At 47.8% G+C, this 19198-nt stretch overlaps 1 protein-coding gene and 1 long non-coding RNA gene across 7 annotated transcripts in view; one reads left to right on the forward strand and one right to left on the reverse strand.

Annotated features, from left to right (window-relative positions):
• LOC139057402 (phospholipid-transporting ATPase ABCA3-like) overlaps window positions 1-7270 on the forward strand; it is a 65511-nt gene extending 58241 nt beyond the window's left edge. For 3 of the 5 annotated variants that reach the window (XM_070535486.1, XM_070535487.1, XM_070535488.1), the window contains 6 exons: window positions 596-838; window positions 1373-1851; window positions 2862-3049; window positions 3563-3736; window positions 3900-4113; window positions 6743-7071. In XM_070535486.1, coding sequence (XP_070391587.1) covers window positions 596-838; window positions 1373-1851; window positions 2862-3049; window positions 3563-3736; window positions 3900-4113; window positions 6743-6940 — 1496 coding nt within the window. In that variant the 3' untranslated portion in view covers window positions 6941-7071. Of the gene's footprint in view, window positions 1-595; window positions 839-1372; window positions 1852-2861; window positions 3050-3562; window positions 3737-3899; window positions 4114-6742 lie in introns of all 5 variants that reach the window. The other 2 variants (XM_070535490.1, XM_070535489.1) reach the window with 2 other exon arrangements.
• Window positions 1-19198, reverse strand: part of LOC135899127 (uncharacterized) — a 334018-nt gene that overhangs the window by 95888 nt on the left and 218932 nt on the right. The window contains exons 3-5 of one of the 2 annotated variants that reach the window (XR_011512739.1): window positions 1702-1895; window positions 1414-1551; window positions 740-830 (exon numbers count right to left, since the gene is read on the reverse strand). This is a non-coding gene — a long non-coding RNA (uncharacterized lncRNA). Of the gene's footprint in view, window positions 1-739; window positions 831-1413; window positions 1552-1701; window positions 1896-19198 lie in introns of those variants that run through there. The other variant, XR_011512738.1, reaches the window with a different exon arrangement.

The following is a 19198-nucleotide window of genomic DNA, read 5'->3' on the forward strand; positions in this document are numbered from 1 at the left end:
TGCCGTCAGCCAGAAGGTGTGGCTCGTCAAACGTTCGTTATGGATGCCGTTGTTTGTATCCACGGCTTCGTCTCCTTCTGCTTGTTGTTACTCGAGTTGCTGGACGACGGTGGCGGTTGCATAGCTTCGATTCTGGCACGCTTCCGCGCTTAGTAAGCTTCTGTGTAACGTGCTAATCTGGCCTCCCTTCGCTCCTGTATTTCAGCAGGCAACGTTGCCTGTGCTTGACATTTTACAGCCTTCCATCTAGCTATATCTACTGGATGATTGGATTAAGCCTGTCGCTTGCCCTGAAGCGCACGCACAGATGGCCCAGCCGGCGCGCCATCCATTGCGAGACAGAGCGCAACGCTCTGGCGAAGCAGCCGTTCTCGCCTAGTCACGTGACACTGTAGCGGCGAGGCTCCGAGCGAGCGTAGCTGCGAAGCCTCTCTGCAGGGAATCACGTGGCGTAATGTCACATCTCCCACAGTTGCGTTTCGGCGGCTAAAGGATCATTGCGATGCCATGAATGACCTTTTCTAGACTTTCGCTATAACAGGCAGCGTATTTCGCTGTGGCGCGCCTATCTTTGGTTTCACGATTTTCCCCACAGGGCCCGCGGTCTTCCTGTTCTTCCTAACTACCTTGCCCGCGCTGAACAACCAGGGCCTGCGCGTGCCTCTGCTCTTCTTTCCGCCATTCCTCTTGGGTGCAGCCACCATTCGGGCGGTGAGCCTCGAGTACGAGGCGGACATGTGCGACCTGCTGCGCTTGCGCTCAAAGCCCGATGAGGTGTTCCTCACCGTGTGTGACGAGATGCACCTGCTCGGATCCGGCATCGTCCACTGCTGCAAATGTGAGGAGGCCACACGCGTCTATATGGCAAAGGCGCCAGAGCAAGGAGTATACAGTACTTTTCTGGCATGCAAAACACACGCGTGTCATCGTTCTTTACGGCGTTTTTTTCATTGAACTGTATATTACCCGCCATGGTTGCTTAGCGGCTATGGTGCTGGGCTGCTAAGCACGAGGTTGCGGGATCGAATCCCGGCCATGGCGGCCGCATTTCGGTGGGGAAGGAGCAGCACACGTGTACTTAGATTTAGGTGCACGTTAAAGAACCGTAGATGGTCAAAATTTCCGGAGTCCCCCACTACGGCGTGCCTCGCAATCAGATCGTAGTTTTCGCACGTAAAACCCCATAATTTATCCGAACCATATAGATCCTCTTATGCAACTATAATGCACTAAGCCTGCCAGAAGCAAGGCTCTCACTAAGCTGTGAGTTTCATTGTCAATTCATTGTCAGCCACGAGCTCCTATCGAGGCCCTCGTTTCCCCGTGATTCCACCAGCTCATTCTCAGTATTTGTCGTCTCCTTGACTCGCAGTGCTCGCGGCTCATCAGGACGACACAGAGGAACGGTGGTACCTGATCGGGCCCTTCTCGTGGTCCCTGTACAGCATCCTCGGTGACCTGTCGCTCATGGTGGTGCTGGGCGCACTTCTCTTCTACTGCGCTGTGCGCGGCGTGGCGGGGGACTTCGGCTACGAGAACAAGCTGCAGGACCTGCACACGCCCGCGTTGGACGACGACGTGGACGCGGAGAAGAAACTGGTGAACACCGTCTGCCGCGAGAAGCGCCTCACCGAGTACGCGCTCGTGGCGCGCAACTTGCACAAGTTCTACGACAAATTCTATGCGGTGCGCGGAATTTACTTGGCGATTAGTCGCGGCGAATGCTTCGGCCTCGTTGGCGTCAACGGAGCTGGCAAGACGACCACTTTCCAGATGTTGGCGGGCCTCATCGAGATGACCGACGGCAACGCATACATGAAGACACTGGTCCTATCTAAAGTGCCTCGCCAAGTGAGTCCAAGTGTCTGTACATGAAGTGGGAACCTTTTTGTTTGCTGCAGAGAGAAGCAACAATCAATCTGTTCATTTTCATCTGGTACAATGCCGTCGCGGCGTGCAAAAGGAAGATACCGTTTTAGTGGTTCGAGTCATTGAGAAATTTTCTTCAATAACTGTACCCCTCAGAATAAGCCTTTAGATTTCGGCTCTATGCATTTCGCAAATTCGAGGGCACTTCTTTCTGACCGGCCAAATTTATTAGTCCTCTTTACTAGGAAGTACGTTAACATCTGCAGTACACCCAGCGGTATTTATTATTGCGACAAGGGTGAACTTGTCGAAGCAGAGATGGCGTTCAACTACCATAGAAGCACTTAACGCGTACGCATGTTGTCTTTGCAAGAACTGTCAAAGAGTGAACTAAGCTGCCATCGTCGGTACGGGAGAGTACCAACGTAGAAGTCTAGAAATAAGATAAAATTGTGGCTAAATCTATAATTTTGCGCTATCTAATGCATGCCGTGCAGCTTTCGACCGCACAAGGCGATCGAAAAGGAAACAGTTGAGATGCCTTTTCTTTTTTTATCGATGGCATGTTTATACGCATGTCTTTATTGTGCTACGTTTTCAGCTTAAGCTGAAAGTGAGTTTTTGATTTAGCACTAAGTGGCGTCTGAAGGTAACAAAGGATCCAGAATCACATTAGGCACCTGTAAATACAGCACAGTCGTTGCATAGTTACTCAGCCTGTCGTTGCTACATGATGCTGATAATTTAGCGCTGAGACGCCTCCCTACGTTGAGGCCGTGCTTTCCTTACGCCACTACCTCCTTAGGGGGTTTTGAAAAAACCCTGCCCTTTAGAGCACTCGGCCTACAGTGACGCCTGAGATAGCATCCTACTTGTTTTCTCCCGCGTCTAGTTGTTGGGCTGACAGCTCATGAACTCATTCTAACTCGTCTAGTTGTCGCTACCTGTGCACACAGTATCCTTGTAGAATGCCTTTGTATCCCTTCACGCAGTGGCAAAGCCACATCGGCTACTGCCCGCAAAGCGACGCACTTCTGGGCAAGTTAAATGCGTTCGAGACTCTGTTCATGTTCGGCCGACTGCGCGGCGTTCCGGAGCGACCCCTGTCGGTCATGGTTCCGAACCTCATTGATATGGTCGACCTGTCGGAGCATGCAGCCAAGCCCTGCGAGTGCTACAGGTGGGAAACGTGTTATTCTTTGCGACGCAGGAAAGCAGCTACGCAGCTGACCTCGTTCCTCTAGAATAATTATGCCCAGATCTGCCTGCCTGCTTGGGACGTAGTTCCAGCGGGTTATCAGTATATTACGACGCACGGAATGAAAGCGCACGAATAGAGCCAGAACGCCTAATTAAGAGAAATATGGATTCGTAGAACGTGTTTCCAGTTACGTGGCTGAAACAAATCAAGGTAGCTCTTACTTTCGTTCAGAAAACAGCCCTTCAGAATGAGTTCCTCTTTCTTTTTTGTTTCCTTGTCTTGTTTATCTATAGAGGTTAAAATACAAACCCTTATCACGGAATTTTGGTAATTCCCAGTAGAGTTATCAAACAACATGTTGAGCCGTCACAAGAATATTCCGTCCGAAAGCAGCAGTAGGCTGAATATAGCTCCAGAATTGATTCAAGACCACGCTACCGGAAGTATAGTATCGGTATAACTTACATGCCTAATTTTCAAACTGCTCACCAGCGGGGGCAACAAGCGCAAGCTATCTATTGCGGTGGCAGTGGTGGGCTACCCTCCAGTCGTCCTCCTGGACGAACCCTTCGCCGGCGTCGACGTCGTTTCACGCAACCACATTCGTCAGGCCTTGGTCAAGTTGAAGAGTTCCAGCAATACCGCATTCATCTTGACCTCGCATAAGTGAGTGGCAGTCACACTTACAATGTTGAACCAGCTTCCTAAACTTGTCCCTAAAACAATGAATTCACCCTGCAATTGAAATTGATGATGCTAGTGATGACGATGACGCAAATTATGATGATGACAGAAGGCTGTTGCGTTTTCTGTCGGCTCGATGACGTAGCATGGAAGAGTGCGAGGTGTCCTGCGATCGTATCGGCATCATGGTCAAGGGTCAGATGACCTGCCTCGGGCCGCTGCACCACCTCAGGCAGAAGTTCGGCGGAGGTCTCACCCTTAAGTTTAGGTTGCCCGACGACTCGCCGGTCGACATCGAGCAATTGGACAAGGCTGTCATTCAGGCATTTCCAGGAGCGAAACGCTTGGATACGAAGGACGTGAGTGTTGGAATGAACAAGTTTTCCTGATGGCTGGTAGCACCGGATTCGTAGTCATTGGCACGCATATTCTAAGCAGGATTTTATTTCCTCTCGACTTAACCTAAGTACGTTCGTATACGTGCTGTCTAGGAAACAAGGAAATATAATACGCTGTCTGATTACAATCAGAAAGAAATGAACTTGTGTGAAACTCACTCGTAATGAATCCAGAAATAGCAAGATGTGCTCTATACTGAAAAAAAAACCAGCGCCCTGGGAATGTACGGAGAGCTACTGGTATGAAATATAAACTGTATCGAAATCAACATTACGTACATCAGGCTCTGAGCTCGTGTATCCACAACCAAAAAAACTGCCTACATTCCGCCAGCGCTGACACTGTCCGCCACTGCCTGAAATGCAACAAAAGTGATTTCACTCGTTTGTTGCAGATGAAGAAAGCCAAAAAAAAGCCACTAGCACTTTATTATACGTTATGAAATTTGTTATTTGTTATAGAGATATCACTCAACTCAACAATGCGATACATCTTTCAGGGAAGTTACAAAAAACGCTACAGAGATTGAAATCCAGATGCATTTCCGGGAACTCCAGCACAAACACTCCTGCACGGAGTTCTACACAGACGCATCGAAGTCACACGACGGGGTGTCCTACGCAGCCGTCGGGCCATCCTTCTCGGAAACCGATGTACTGCACGCGGAAACTAGTATCTTTACGGCTGAGGCCTACGCACTACTGTCGGCTGTGAAGCATATCAGGAAATCAAAACTCCAGAAAGCAGTCATATATACGGATTCCCTTAGTGTTGTGAAGGCCTTGATGGCATTCTCTAATCACAAAAATTCGGTAATTAACGAACTTTATTCTGCTCTGTGTAAAGCATACATAGGTAATCAGCATGTCATCATATGCTGGGTGCCAGGTCATAGGGGCATCGAAGGTCACGTTCTTGCGGACCAGATGGCCACGTCAGTTGCATCGCATTCTGCTAATCCCACCGCTGCAGTTCCTGTCACAGACCTGAAGCCCTTCTTACGGAGGAAACTACGGAACCAGTGGCAACGGCTATGGGACGCGGAAACAAATAATAAGCTCCACGTGATAAAGCCACAGTTAGGATTCTGGCCTTCCGTAACAAAATCACGCCGGACAGATGTCCTATTCTGTCGTCTAAGAATAGGACACACATTTGGCACACATAACGTTTTACTCACCGGAAACGAGCCTCCAACCTGTGGTAGATGCGGGGAGAGGCTGACCGTCCTCCACGTCCTTCTGGAGTGTCGGAAAGCCGAATCTGAAAGAAAGAAACATTTTCCCTTAGCATACCGCCAGCACATCCCGCTTCATCCAGTAATGTTACTAGGCCCAGAACCGCTGTTTGACTCCAGCGCAGTCCTGGGCTTCCTGAAAGATGTTGTATTACATGTTATTAGCCCCACACACTCGTAGCGTCTCCTCTGTTTAGAGGATGCCGCTGTGATATCTGTTTCATATAGCACATGCCTCGAGACCCTTGTGTTTCAAGGGATTTGGCGAGGCAGTGGTGCTCCAAGTAATTTCACCATCTAATTTTTTTTTCTGTATTGCATCACTCTTTCACGATGGATTTTATTACACATAGAACACGTCATTTGTTATCGACATAATCTTATTACATATAGATTTTACGCACTCTAGAGCGACTATTTTTAAGGCCCCTATACAGCCACTTTACATTAACCCCATAGAACTCATAATCACATTGCGAACCTATCAACACTGCCTTGGCGCTCTTTGGCCACACTTGGCCCTTGCGCCAATAAACACTACATATCATCATCATCTTTTTCTGCTCTCATTTTCTTTTGTGTGTGTGTTGGGGGAAGGGAGGGGGTGAATAGTATTTGGGTGTAGAGTGCGCAGCGAAGGAATCAATGTGTACTCTATATACGGGGAGTTTTTATTTTTGTTTTGAACGTAATTTTAGAGATCATCCTTCACATGTGGCACAACTCTATTTCTTCAACGAGATAACCCTCAGAGGCAGACATTATTTCCACAAAAAAATGAAAGTGACTATTTGACTATAGAACAAAATTTTGCTAATAAACTTTTAAACTAATTATAATATGCCACATATTGCAAATTACGAATTGAAGCGGGTGACTTTTAACGTCATATGCATTTGGAACGAGTTACAAAGATGACACCAGTTTCGATATATGCGTTCCCAAAGCTTGCGAAGACAGGTATTGATACTGCAGTAACTTTAGAGCTTGAATTCATGAAACGGCGCTTTCTTAAAAAGTAAATGGAACAAGATGAATTTTTACGGCAAGTTTGACTGCGCTTATCTCAAAACTAGTGCTAGTTTCGAAATTCGTTACAAGTAGACGTGCCTTATGAAATCACTGACATCAATTCGTGTATTGCAATATGCGAGCTAAAGTAATTCTTTGAAAACGTTATTAGTGAAGGTTTGTGAAGTAGACTACTTGTGCGTACTGATTTTCAGCGCAAGTTATGTATAGCACATCGAGTATTTGAGCTCAATAAGTGGATTTGTACTGAATTCCGCAGGAAAAGTAAAGAAAATCCTGCTATCCTTAACATAAAAAAAACGCTATATGCATTTTCGCAGCGCCTGCAGAAGGTCGCCGAGTATCGCCTGCCGGAGCGGCCAGCCTGGTCTTTGCTGTTCCAGAAGATTGCTGCCCTGCGGAAGGCGTTCACCTTCGAGCACGTCATCGCCACTGACGCGAACCTCGAGCAGCTATTGGTTAGCTTCGCGCGTAAGGCGCGAGAAGAGGCCGCGCTCGAACCCAAGGACGAGGACTGAGCTCGGTTGGAATGCTCCGCGGTCAGACCCCAAATATTTAAGGCAATATGGAACGTTAGTGCGCACGCCCCCGTTTGAAATTATTGGACAAAGAATGTGTCTCTGGGTGCATAAACCACAATCTAAGAGCGCGAGTGATCCGTTCATAGATTAACGGACAATTTAAAACCGTTCTCGAAAGGAATTTACAATGTTCTACAAGTAATTCAAGATATAATGGAAGGTAGTTACGGTGGCCTAACATTGTATTAGCGCAGTCTCAGTGGGACTACATAAACTGCTTTTTTTTTTCGTTGATATGATATCTGAAGAAGTTGCGGGATATCTCTATGGCATCTATCTGTACAGTGCAGTGCAAGCGGTATCGTCTCGTGGTGCTATTTCATAACTGTTATAAGGCTCTCCAATTACCGTTTCTTTCACCGTATTTTTCACTACCGTAATTCGACCATTTCTGCATCCATTTATTGATTTCTTACGCGAAAGTTTAGCACTGTAGAGTTTCTCAATTGCACAGCTCGGTGTAACATCGCAATGTGTTTGTCGCAATTATTCCGCCAAAGACTTTATGCGCAGAGAACAAAACAGCATAAAAAAACTGTGCGCAAACAGAAGTCCATATTTCTGTAGTCTTCTTGTCTGTAGTCGGCGTTCTGCTACAGTGGCCTGTGACCATTCTTAGGGGATTCGGCAGTGCCACAAGGGCAAGCGACATCCTCTTTATGCACATACAAATCGGGAAGTGAACGTAATATAACCGGCATGTAGCGATTTATCATCAAAAACGCAGAACGCTTTATCAGGAAAACTATTCTCTAAAGAACACGCGTAGTTTTAAGAAAATTATCTTTCCTCAAGCGTCCTGAACCATAGCCTCTCGAATTCGGTTCTATTGCTTTTCAATGTCTACGGACGCACAGCGTTCTTTTTGTGTGCTCCTTCATGGAATGGAAGCCTCTTTGTTGCGTTTGTTTCTCTCTTCTATAGAAGAATGCACTGTTCCCGTGTGTACTGCTCAGTGCGAGTCCTGTCAGGCGGCCGCTGGGGAATATTGCTCTTCCGTGAACAGTATTCCTTCACTGGAGTTGCATCACACGTGGCGTTTTTTTTTAATTTGTTGTTACTTGGTCAATAACAAATGTTGGAGAGGGACGACTTTTCAACGCGAACTTCCAAAAGTTTGTGACAAACGATGACATTGAAGGATGGGCGTCGCGAATTAATCGGAAGTTTGGCCGAAGGAGATTTCACCTTCGAGAAAAAGCTTCCTTGCTTTAATTCGTATGACCATAGCGACTGCAGAATTCCAGCAGCCTTTGTCACTGACCACATGAGAAGCCCTACAACGCAATTTACTCCAGCAGTTGTTAAAACAAATTAGGCATTTAGCCTGCGTTTCTGCATGTCTATGTGTTTCTGTTTGACAAACACCTGCTTCACAATTGAGCGTCTGACAGTGATGGGGTCTAGACAGGTCAACGCACTGGCAAGCTATGTTTAAACAAGAAAATATGAAACCTTCGGTAGCTGAGCGTTGCCTAGACCACCAGTTGAAATTTCCGGGATGTTGGAATTCACGTGAACCAGCCGGTGGAACTCCGACGATTACGTTCAAAGCAAGTATTGTTTACGGTACTTTTTTCTTGGAGATACTGGTTTGACAAGCATACTTGTGAAATCGAGGGATTAAGTTGGTTAGCAACGTGATTTTAGTACGTTAGCTTATCGAACCGCAACTATGTATGCTATATCTGCAGAAATCAAAGCATAAATCGAATTTGGGCTCGCGATCATCAGCAGCGGCAGCCTGCTCCATGTGAACTACAGGACGAAGGTCTCTGTAAGCGTTCTACACTTACCCCCGTTTTGTGTCCTCGTAACTCCACCGCATGTCTGCAAAATTCTATTTCATTGTACCACCAACTATTCCACAAACTGCATTTTTCTTACGGAGCACCAATTATCTGCTGTGCATGTTCCATGACCAGCCCAGTTTTGTTTTTGCTGTTAATCTCAACATCAGCTCCACTCACTTGCTCGCTGAGCCACATACTGCCGTCTTCCTTCACCCAGCCTTACGCATATAATTTTAAAGTGGTGATATGTGTCGTAAAAAAATTATAAAAGAAAAGGACTGATATGGCTGACTGGGATTCGATCCCACGTACGTTGGATTGGGGCGTGCTTAGTCAAGAAAGTATTCATTGAATTTTTGGCAATTAGCTTTATATGCGTTTCAATTTATCGTGCGAGTGTGTCCGTCTCTCTGAATAATTAAGCTTAAGGGCTAAAATTGTTATCTGCAACAGAAAGCACTGAGGAAAGCTTAAATATGATCCCCTGTGTAAACCACGTTGTCATAGAAAATTGGATTATGCTTAGCGGATTTCCAGAAAAAAATCGTTTGTAACGCACAAACTGGGGCGCAACTATGGGCTGTCCAGAGGGCCCACGATGCGGCGGTGGGGCATGGCCTGACTGTCCCAACGTGGGAGCGGCCCGCAGCGCGCTGAGTCGCGTACCTCAGGACATTCATTAAAGTTTTGCATCCATCCTTCCAAAACGCACAAACAGAACAGCCCGAAGTATACAACTATCGCATTCTATCAGTATTGACTAATGGTGCACACACTCGGAAGGTGTCAAGTTCACTGACCGCACCAGGCGGGATAGAGAGAGAAGAGAGAAATAAACTTTATTTTGAGACCAGGCTTCTTGAGCCCAAAGGTGGGTGGCCTCCTCAGTCCAGGTAGCCATGGCTCGCTGCCGCCGCCCGAGCCCTGTTCACCAACCGCAGCTGGCTGTCAAGGTCTTGCGTCACCAGCAGAGCCTCCCACTGGTCTTTCGATTCTTCCTCCATATCCGCTTCTTCCTGGTTGTTATCGCTTGGTGGCGATGATGACGGTGGTACTTCGCGGTTATTTCTGCACTCCAGCACCATATGGCGCAAGGTGTTCGGCGTGTCCGGCGGGCAGAACTTGCAGTCTCGCCCGTAGATGCCCGGGTACATGGCGTGCAGCAGTGTTCCGTGTGGGTACGTTCCAGCCTGTAGTCTTCTCCAGGTTACCTCTTGGTCCCTACTCATCGTCTTATGCGCGGGCGGGTAGCGACGCCTCTGCTTCCTGTAGTGCGCCAAGATATCCGAGTACTTCTTGGATATGCGTTCTTCATCCTCTTCACAGTCGTCGGTACGCGTTCTCTGCGCGTCGGAGATGGCTCGGCGTGCATGATCTCGAGCCGCGGCGTGCGCCGCCTGGTTCCCCGTGAGAGACTCGTGCCCCGGTGTCCAGAGGATTTGTGCTGCCTCTATCTTGGTGGTGTTCAAGACCTGAAGCGCTGCCTTTCCAATCCTTCCGTTCATATACCTTCGGCATGCTTCTTGTGAGTCCGTCACCACGGTAACCATGGCCTTCTTGCACGTTGCGATGGCCAGGGCTATGCCCACCTCTTCCGCTGTGCTCGCGTCCTTGGCACGTATGGATGTGGCTGTAAGATGTTCGCCCTTCTCGTCGACCACGCTGATTGCGAATCGGTCGTTGGTACTGTACGCAGCTGCATCTGTATATCTCACGTTTTCTTCTTTGCTGTTGGTGCGTTCGAGTATGCGCTTGAGCGCCTGTGTTCTCGCCTGTCTCCTTTCCTTGTCGTACTCGGGATGCATGTTTCTGGGAATGGTACTTATGTGTAGCTTGTCTCTGATCTCGTGTGGGATACGCTGAGGTAGGTGCCTTTCATCCTCTACTTGGTAGCCCAGATCTTGCAGCAGGGCTCTTCCCGTCCTTGTCAGCTTTAGTCTTTCCAGTTGGTTGACGTTGTGCGCCTCCACGAGCTCTTCCCACGTGTTGTGGACTCCCATTTTGAGTAATTTCGCTGTGGACGTGGAGGGGGACAGACCCAAGGCAATTTTGTATGATTTTCTGATGAGGGCGTTTACTTTGTCTCGTTGACTGTTCTTCATGTCAACGTATGGGGTACCGTACGTGACGATGCTCGTGAGCAGCGCTTGTATCATTTTCGTGCAGTCTTCTTCCTTGAGTCCGTGGCTTTTGCTCGTCACTCTTTTGATAAGGTGGGTTATTTGTTGCACTGTTCTTTGAATTTTTTCCAACTCTGCTCCCCCGGCCCCGTCCTTTTGAATCAGGAGTCCGAGGATGCGGAGCGTCGTAACCTGCGGAATCATGATGCCTCCCACCTTTACTACCGGGTCTGGTATCTGCTGCGGTTGTCGGCCTCTTGTGCGCTTCCTTAGCACCAAGAGCTCCGATTTTTCAGGTGCGCACGTCAGTCCACATGCTTCCAGGTACTTTTCCATAGTGTCAACCGCTTCTTGCAGAGCGTCTTGCTGTTGACCTGTCGACCCTCCCGTAGTCCAGATGGTGAGGTCGTCAGCATATATTGCGTGACCAATCCCTTCTATTTGCTTCAGTTGCTTGGGTAGTGTGCTCATCGCCAGATTGAATAGCATCGGCGAAATGACGGAGCCTTGTGGCGTTCCCTTTCGCGGTATGTCGAATTTCTCAGAGCGTAAGTTGCCTATCCCCACTGTGGCTGTACGTTCTTTCAGAAAAGCTTTGATGTAATTATATACTTTTTCACCGCAGTTATAAACGTTGAGGTGCTGCAGTATGGCTTCGTGTGACACGTTGTCGAAAGCCCCTTTCACGTCAAGTGCGAGGATGGCTCTTTTGCTGTGCGTGTCCAGCTTGTCGATGACTTTTTCCTTGATTTGCAGCAACACGTCTTGCGCGGACAGGTGAGCTCGAAATCCGAACATAGTGCTTGGGACGTGTTCGTTGTCTTCGAGATAGTCGCTCATGCGGTTGTGCACCATGTGCTCGTAGAGTTTTCCAGCACACGAGGTTAGGGATATAGGTCGAAGGTTCTGCACGCTGATGGGCTTGTTGGGTTTAGGTATCATGGTTACCTCGGCATGTTTCCATTCCGGTGGTACTTTACCTTGTTGCCAGCACTCGTTGATGTATTTTAAGAGCGCGTCTACAGAGGGTCCGTCAAGGTTCCGGAGTGTCTTGTTGTTTATTCTGTCGTACCCCGGCGCCGTGTTGCGGGTGAGCTTACTCAAGGCCCTCTCGATTTCTGCTTCTGTGAAGGGCCGATCCAGTTCCATATTTGGCTTGCCTCGATACTCGTCGAAGTGCGAATCTACAGTTATGTTTCGCTCAGTACCGAGGAACTTCTCCTTCACTTCTCTGATAACGTCTTCCTCTTTCCCCGGGTGGTTGTGTATGAGTCGCTGCATTTTCTGTTTTGTGGCGTTCTTGTTCTCCTTCTTTGATAGGAGAGTCTTGAGCACCGCCCAAGTGCGCTTGCTGCTTAAGGTACCTTGAAGCTTGTTGCATGTTTCGCGCCAGTTCTTTCTTTCAAGTTGTTCAGAGTACTCTTGCGTTTCCTTGATCAGCTTAGAGATTCGAATTTTGAGTTTCCGGTTGCACTTGTTACGCTGCCAGCGTTTGGCGAGACCCCTCCGCGCCTCCCACAGGTGGAGTAAGTGCGGGTCGACCACGGGGGTGATTTGCGACAGCTGGATTGTCCTCGTATGCTTCTCGGCTCTTTCCACGACTCCTCTGATCCATATTGTTATGTCGTCTATCGTCGCATTAATGGCACTCTCATCTTTGCGAAAGGCCTGCCAGTCCGTGATCTTGGCTTTTCCTATCTTCATCGTTGCTTTGTGGTGCGGAATGATCGTTTGCACTATAAAATGGTCGCTACCAAGATTCTCGTCCATGCAGCTCCACTCATACTGTTTGAGTCCGTGTACGAATGTGAGGTCGGGGATGGTGTTTCTAGATACACTGTTGCCGATGCGCGTGGGTGTGTGTGGGTCGTTGAGTAGCGTGAGGAGGTGTTGTTGGGCTACGTTGTGCACGTCTTCTCCTTTTTTCTTTGAGGCCGCATAACCCCAGGCCACATGGGGAGCATTAAAATCTCCAACGACTATCAGCCCGTTACCCTTGCTCAGCTTCTTCACCTCTCTCATAAGCTTGTCTAGATCCTTTAGGTGGTCCTTTGGTGGGCTGTACACGTTTAACACAAAGAGGCTTTGCTGCTGTTTTTTCTCGGGTACGATTTCGACGAGGGTGTGTTCGATGCGGTGTTGGATGTCGTGTCGCTGAGCGTTGATGGCTTTCTTGGTCAGGATTGCTGTCCTCGTTTTACCGTCAGTGACGTGAGTGAGGTAACCACTGACCTTGAAGTCTTCTGCTTCGGTTTCTTGTAAGGCTATAATGTCTGGGTCAAACTGCTTGCAGAATTGTACAAGGTTGCTTCTCTTACTTCGAATAGAATGACAGTTCCATTGCCAAATTTTGAGCCGTGGGTGTTGCTTGTAGTCATCTTCCTCTTTAGATTGCCTCGCCATCTTGTTCGCTTAGGGTCTGCATCATCTTGGCTTCTCGCGCAGGGTACTTAGGTTTCTTGCGAGCATTTTCTCTTTCTTCTAGCATGTGAATGCGTTGACTGAAACTCTCTCCGGATTGTGTCATTTTGGTCTGTAGAGCCTGAATCTGGTTCTCTATTTCGTTCTTGAGAGATTGGAAGCCAGTCTGTATCATCTGTGTTACCGTGTTTTGCATAACCTGCGTTACTGTGGACAGTGTGGTTTCCATCATGATGGTCACGTTGGCGTTGATGCGGTCTTCAAGTGTCTTGAGGTCGTTCTGGGTTATCACCGCTTGGTTCGACAGTGTGGATGGCTCTGGTCTGTTGACTTGTTGACTTGTTGTTGATGACTCTGTTGGTGATGGTGGTGGGGGTGGGGATGAAGGCCGCGGTAGGGGTGTTTGCGATTGCTGGGTCTGTTCTCTCCGTAGTTGTTCTATTTCTCGCATCAGGTACTCGAGCTGTTTTTGTGTGCGGGCTTCCTTCTCTTGTGTCTTCTGCTTTTGCTGTTCTAGCTCTCGCTTCAATTCATCGTTCTGTTTTCGGAGAATCATTATCGTGTCTTCGTACCTCGAGTGTCTTGTGGTTTGAACGCCATTATTTTCTTTCGACGTATGAATGTTCCCTCTGACGACGTTGGCCCAGCTCACCTTGCGCTGTGTGTTGTCGTGTTCCACGCCCGTTGCCGTTGTCCGGGGAACGCTCTGTTGTCTTTCCCTTGATCGCGATCCCGACTTGGATCTGGATCTTTTTGTCTGCTCGGCCTCATTCGGTGACTGTGGCGATGGTGACATGGTCATCATGTGCTCGTTGTCGTTGTTAGGTACCATGCTGGCCTGGTACCAGAAGCGTCTCTGTCTCGATCTTGACCGCTCCCTGACTCTCAACGGTGGCGGGGCTGGTTTCAGCTTCCTTCGACAGTCTCTACCCGCCGTTTCATGGGGCATTCCGCAGAGCTTACATTTCGGTTCGCATTGGTGGTTATTTGGATCAGCGTTGTTTTCTCCGCAGTTGTCACATAGTTCATCGTTTGGATTAGGGCAGACGTCTTGTCTGTGTCCTATCTCCCCGCAAGATCTGCAGTACTGCACTGACTTTCGGTAGGGCCTGCAGCGGGTAAGCGTACATCCAACTTTAACGTAGAACGGAACGTGCGGGCCCTCGAAGGTGATCACTGCCGACGTCGATCTTCCCAGCATTCTAGCGTATAGGATTTTGCACTTGTTGGTTGTTGCTAGTAGATCTACTAGCTGCTCGTCGGTGGTGCCTTCCTCTATTCCGTGAACAACGCCACGTACAGTGCCCGGAATTGGCTTGAGGTAAGGTGTGACTTCGTATGTTGCGTGTCCTATTTCGATGCGTGTTATTTCCGCTAGTTTAAGTGCGCAATCCTCTTCTTCGGTACTTGCCAGAATTAAGTTTTGTTGCCACTGTGTCTGTATGATCACCTTGGCGTAGAGCTCCTGGGGTGTGACTCCGCATGCTTGGGCTAATCCTCTTGCTATCACTCCGTCTTTCCAGTTTGACACTTTCACACCGGCTTTAGGTCTGTAAACAATCTTGTAATGGTTTTCTGGTAGCGGTGGGGTCGTTGGCAAGCGAGGCCGTGGCTTGCTTGCGTTGTTGTGGCCCCATGGCTTTTGAGGGGCTTGCTGTTTTCCATCATTCGTGTTCTGTCCCGTGCTGAGTTCGCATGAGAACTCCTTCTGCGTCTTCGAAGTTGCGATGGATTCTTTCTTCTTCTGTTGTCGCGCTAGTAGCATCACCCATGGTCCTGTCTGGCGTAGTGTTTTTCCGCTGTTGCTGTCGAACGTCGGCTCCGTGTCGTTCATTTCTGCTTCATTATTTGTTATTCCTGTTATGGAGTTCGTTCGGTCAACTTCCATAATGCTAGGTTGCCGCTGCGTTTGAAGAGGGAAAAAACATTTGAAAAAGCCGTTGTCGGGCGGCCCGGCGTGCACGTGGATCTCGAGGCACGAGGCGCGAGGAGCGGAGCCTCAGGCAGCAGGGCTCGGCGATCGCGAGTAGGCTTAGCTGGGCACGGCCGTCACCTTGCAAGTTTCAGGATTAGTACTTGCGTGAAGAAGAAACTCACGGTGGTGTGCGTGGTCTCTCTGAATGGCGCTTCTTGAGCTGAGTCGAATGCTGCGGACAGTCAAGCGTTGCGAGGGGGCGATCCGCAGGAATTGCAAACTGAATCGGGAGCACACGTAGAGCAAGTCTGCTCGGTTTGCCCTCCAGGCGGGATAGAATTAAAAAATTCAAACGCCGCAATCCGACGTGCGTGGGATAGAATTCCAGCCAGCGATCAACCTTTTTATTTCATATATTTCTTAATTTTCTCTACGACACATATTAAAATTTGCGAATTGTAGCGGGTGAGCTGGCAAGGCTTAGCCACTTGAATTTAATTTACAGGATGACACCAGTTTGGAGATATGCACCATCAAACACGCCGTAAAAATGCGCTGTTTCACTTGCAAAACGCTCTTGTATGCGGGGAAGCACAAACGTAGCTGACACGCTCATGCATTTTGTCCCACAGTTTAGGAAATTTCTCGAAATTGGTGTCATCCTGGAGATTCATTTCATATGTATGTCTTGATAACTCACCGGCTGCAATTTCTAAACTGGGATATGTGCGGTAAAGTAACTATAGTAATTATTTAGGAGCCTAATGACTGCGTTGTTGTTAACTAGTTGAATATTTGTTTGTATTTCTCGCGCTAGTAATTTCCACCTCTTCGAATAATTCAGCTTAAAGACAGTAATTATGCTATCTACCGCAGTCGATATATAAAGATTCCGGAGAGCTTAAAGAATGCTCACCCCGTCCATAGAAAAAAATGCACACTTGTGTAGCTTCCAGTTTCTTGTACAAACTGGACACTACTAAACTCACAGGCTGGCTATAATTAAAAACTGCAACTCAGACAGCAAACCTAGTGTCACTGACACCTCGTTTGGTGTGGCGAAAATTTATTTATTCGGCATCGGCAATTATCCAGGTTTAAGCCCTCAGCCCACGTCATAAAAAAAAAAAGCCGTACGTGTCAGTTCCTCGTGCCGGGCCTCGGAAATCCGCGGAAACTGACTGCTTCAGCTAGCTTCGAGCAGCTCACTAAAGCAGGCTCCGCGTTGCAGAGAATGTCGCACATGTTCGGGATATCGGTGTCCACCCTCGGCGCGGATATTCCACCGGATTGAGAACGTTGATCCGGCTCAGTGGCAGGAACTCGGCGCGGTACACCTTTGGTCACTGACTGGGCAGGAAGTGTCCGATGCACTGCGGTTCTCCGCAGCCATGGTTTACCGGTGATTACCCCTCGTCCCTCCCTCACCCACGTGGCTGGCAAAAATTAGTGGCGTTTTTATCCAAAGTTGCCGGATTGCCAGAGCGTGATCGTGACTCCTGCGTGATCGTGCCCCTTGACTCCTGTCGTGGGCAGCAAGTCCCTCGAAAATGGGGTACGTAAGTAAAGGAAGTTAACTGACTCATTATCCCTACCGAAGGCCATTGTTATTAATGGAGCTCCTCCGCCACAATGCCAGCGGGAAAGCCTTGCTTTCTGCAACTCTCTCTCTCTGTCTTTCATTTCTTGTTTTGATTTACTCATACAATGCTTACGTAGAGATTTCTAGGACCGTCAGTAACAATGTAATAATGCATTTGCGGGAGCAGTGCCTTTCTGCCGTGTTCTCGAGGGAATCGTGGACATACTGTTAGGAGCGAATTAAGGAAAGAAAGTAGAAGGAAGCCCCACGTTTAAAAAAAAATTATTCTCCCCAAAGACTGTCCAGCATGTGGGCATGTCACATTATGTCTCAGTGTCTCCCACCACTAGCGCAACTTAATGGAACTCAGTAAAATTTTTCAGTCCATTTTTTCAGTCCACCACGTTGTTCTTCGAGTAATTTTCTATAACTAGACAGACAAGGCGAGGAAGCGTCGTGCTGCTTGCCACAGTCTCGTGTATACCAACTAGGAAAATGTATTTTGCAAGCAGAGACCAAGGATGCCTGTGCGCAGGCATATTGGGAGCAAACATGCACACAACTGTTGGCAGAGGAGACGCACATGCGCGCATAAACAATTACGTTTACAGGAAGCCAAGCATTCTGGTACAAGACCGCCAAGCGCCACCTTTCTTCATGTAACTGATACAGGTGCTTCTGGGTGGTTTGCTTGAGAGAAGCGGCACGTTGCATTTTAGAGAAAAAAAATACGCTAGGTGTGAAAGCACTTCAGATAATGAAATATGCTAAAGGTCCTTCATAATGGTTTTAAATTCACCTTACAACTGCTGGAAGCCCAAATTTTAAATTTTTTTTCCAAATTAATGTTTCACCAACTGTTAAAAGATTCCTACATCCAGAAATTATTGTGTTGCGGGCGATGTGAGCTGTAAGATTACAAGAAATGTGGTACTTCATTATTGAATACCATTCAATTACTATTGCGGATATTTGTCTTGAAGAATAATGTTCAGCTAAGACGCGCCTATCCTCAATCTTTGTCGGTCGCATACTCGCAGAGACATTCAGTATGTTAACATGTGTCCAGCATATAGGTCTTTGTGGTCAAGGCTGTGATGGACAATATAATTTGACGTTATACCCCAGCGAAACTTTTCACGTCAATTAATGATTGGTAAATTGAAGCGAACTGCCAAAGGGGCGTATTTTCTTTACTTTTGCTTTACTGCTATACCATTTCTAATTTCTATTTCCCTGGCAAATATCAGTTTTCCTCAGCTTAAGTGTCCTCTATTCAAGAGAAGATGTCGCCAACAGGCTTCGCTTACGCTCCCATAGTTCATGGGTATATGGAGCCTAAGAACCTTATCAATTCCCTCACTCGAAACATTACGAACAATACCTTATCCCATAATTTCGTTGAAACAAACAAACCTGTGTAAAACATGCGAGCCTGACTGTTCTGCCCTGGGTAAAGCAGTAGTCTATTGCAGACAATTAGAAAAGAATACAAATGCCCACAGTTTATCTAGAACGCTTACGGTGCTCTTGGCGCCTGTGATGTGCGATCCTATCTCGGATATGCTTTCATTGAGGCCGCTTTTTAATCCACGACATGTACCAGTGATTAACCAAGGGCTCTCGTGTCCAATTGCACGAAAATTAAAAGTTCTGCTTTCACTTTTCCGGTCGGGCAGCAACAACGAATGCGCCACCTTGGAGACGCCGAGACGCCGTCGTACCCGTTTTTAATGAGCACAGAGAGGCATAGGCCCGAGATGCTCGTCCCGTGCAAGCCGCGAGAAAAAATAATTGATTTCGGTAGTTGAAGGAATACTTCTTATTGCACAATTTCTCTGCATTTCCCAACTATGTGTAATTATTCTGTTGTATTGCTTCTATATTAATGATATGCCCTTGCTTAACTGAGGAGATCGCTGGATTTCCTATCGGCGTGCCTCGAGTTGTACACTGTAAAAAAAGCGGTATTTAAAGGTGACCTTACCTCTTAAGCTTATGACATGCATAATGCCAGCAGTAAACATTTCTCTTATTTTTATCTGTACACCCGGCACAACCGTTTCTTATTCGCTTAAGTGCATCTGAAAGATACCACTAATAAGATGCTTTTGCCCCTTCCACACTTAATCTTTTTTTTGCGTATGCTAACGGCTGTTTATGACCCCACCGTTCAGGAGAGATTCGTCGTAAAAAGGTTCTGGCGCCACGACTGCTCTTCAAGCGTCACTGCGCCGGTTGAAACCTATCTTGATGCCCGTCCTGTATTAGCGAGGAGCAGTTATTCTGCACCTGCCATGTCAAAATGTGGACGTTTTATGCGCGATGCAGTTCTGAAGGCAGTACACCTGCGGTTGGAAACTC

This window comes from Dermacentor albipictus, chromosome 3 (assembly GCF_038994185.2).
Source record: "Dermacentor albipictus isolate Rhodes 1998 colony chromosome 3, USDA_Dalb.pri_finalv2, whole genome shotgun sequence".
In the NCBI taxonomy this organism is placed as follows: Eukaryota; Metazoa; Arthropoda; class Arachnida; order Ixodida; family Ixodidae; genus Dermacentor; species Dermacentor albipictus.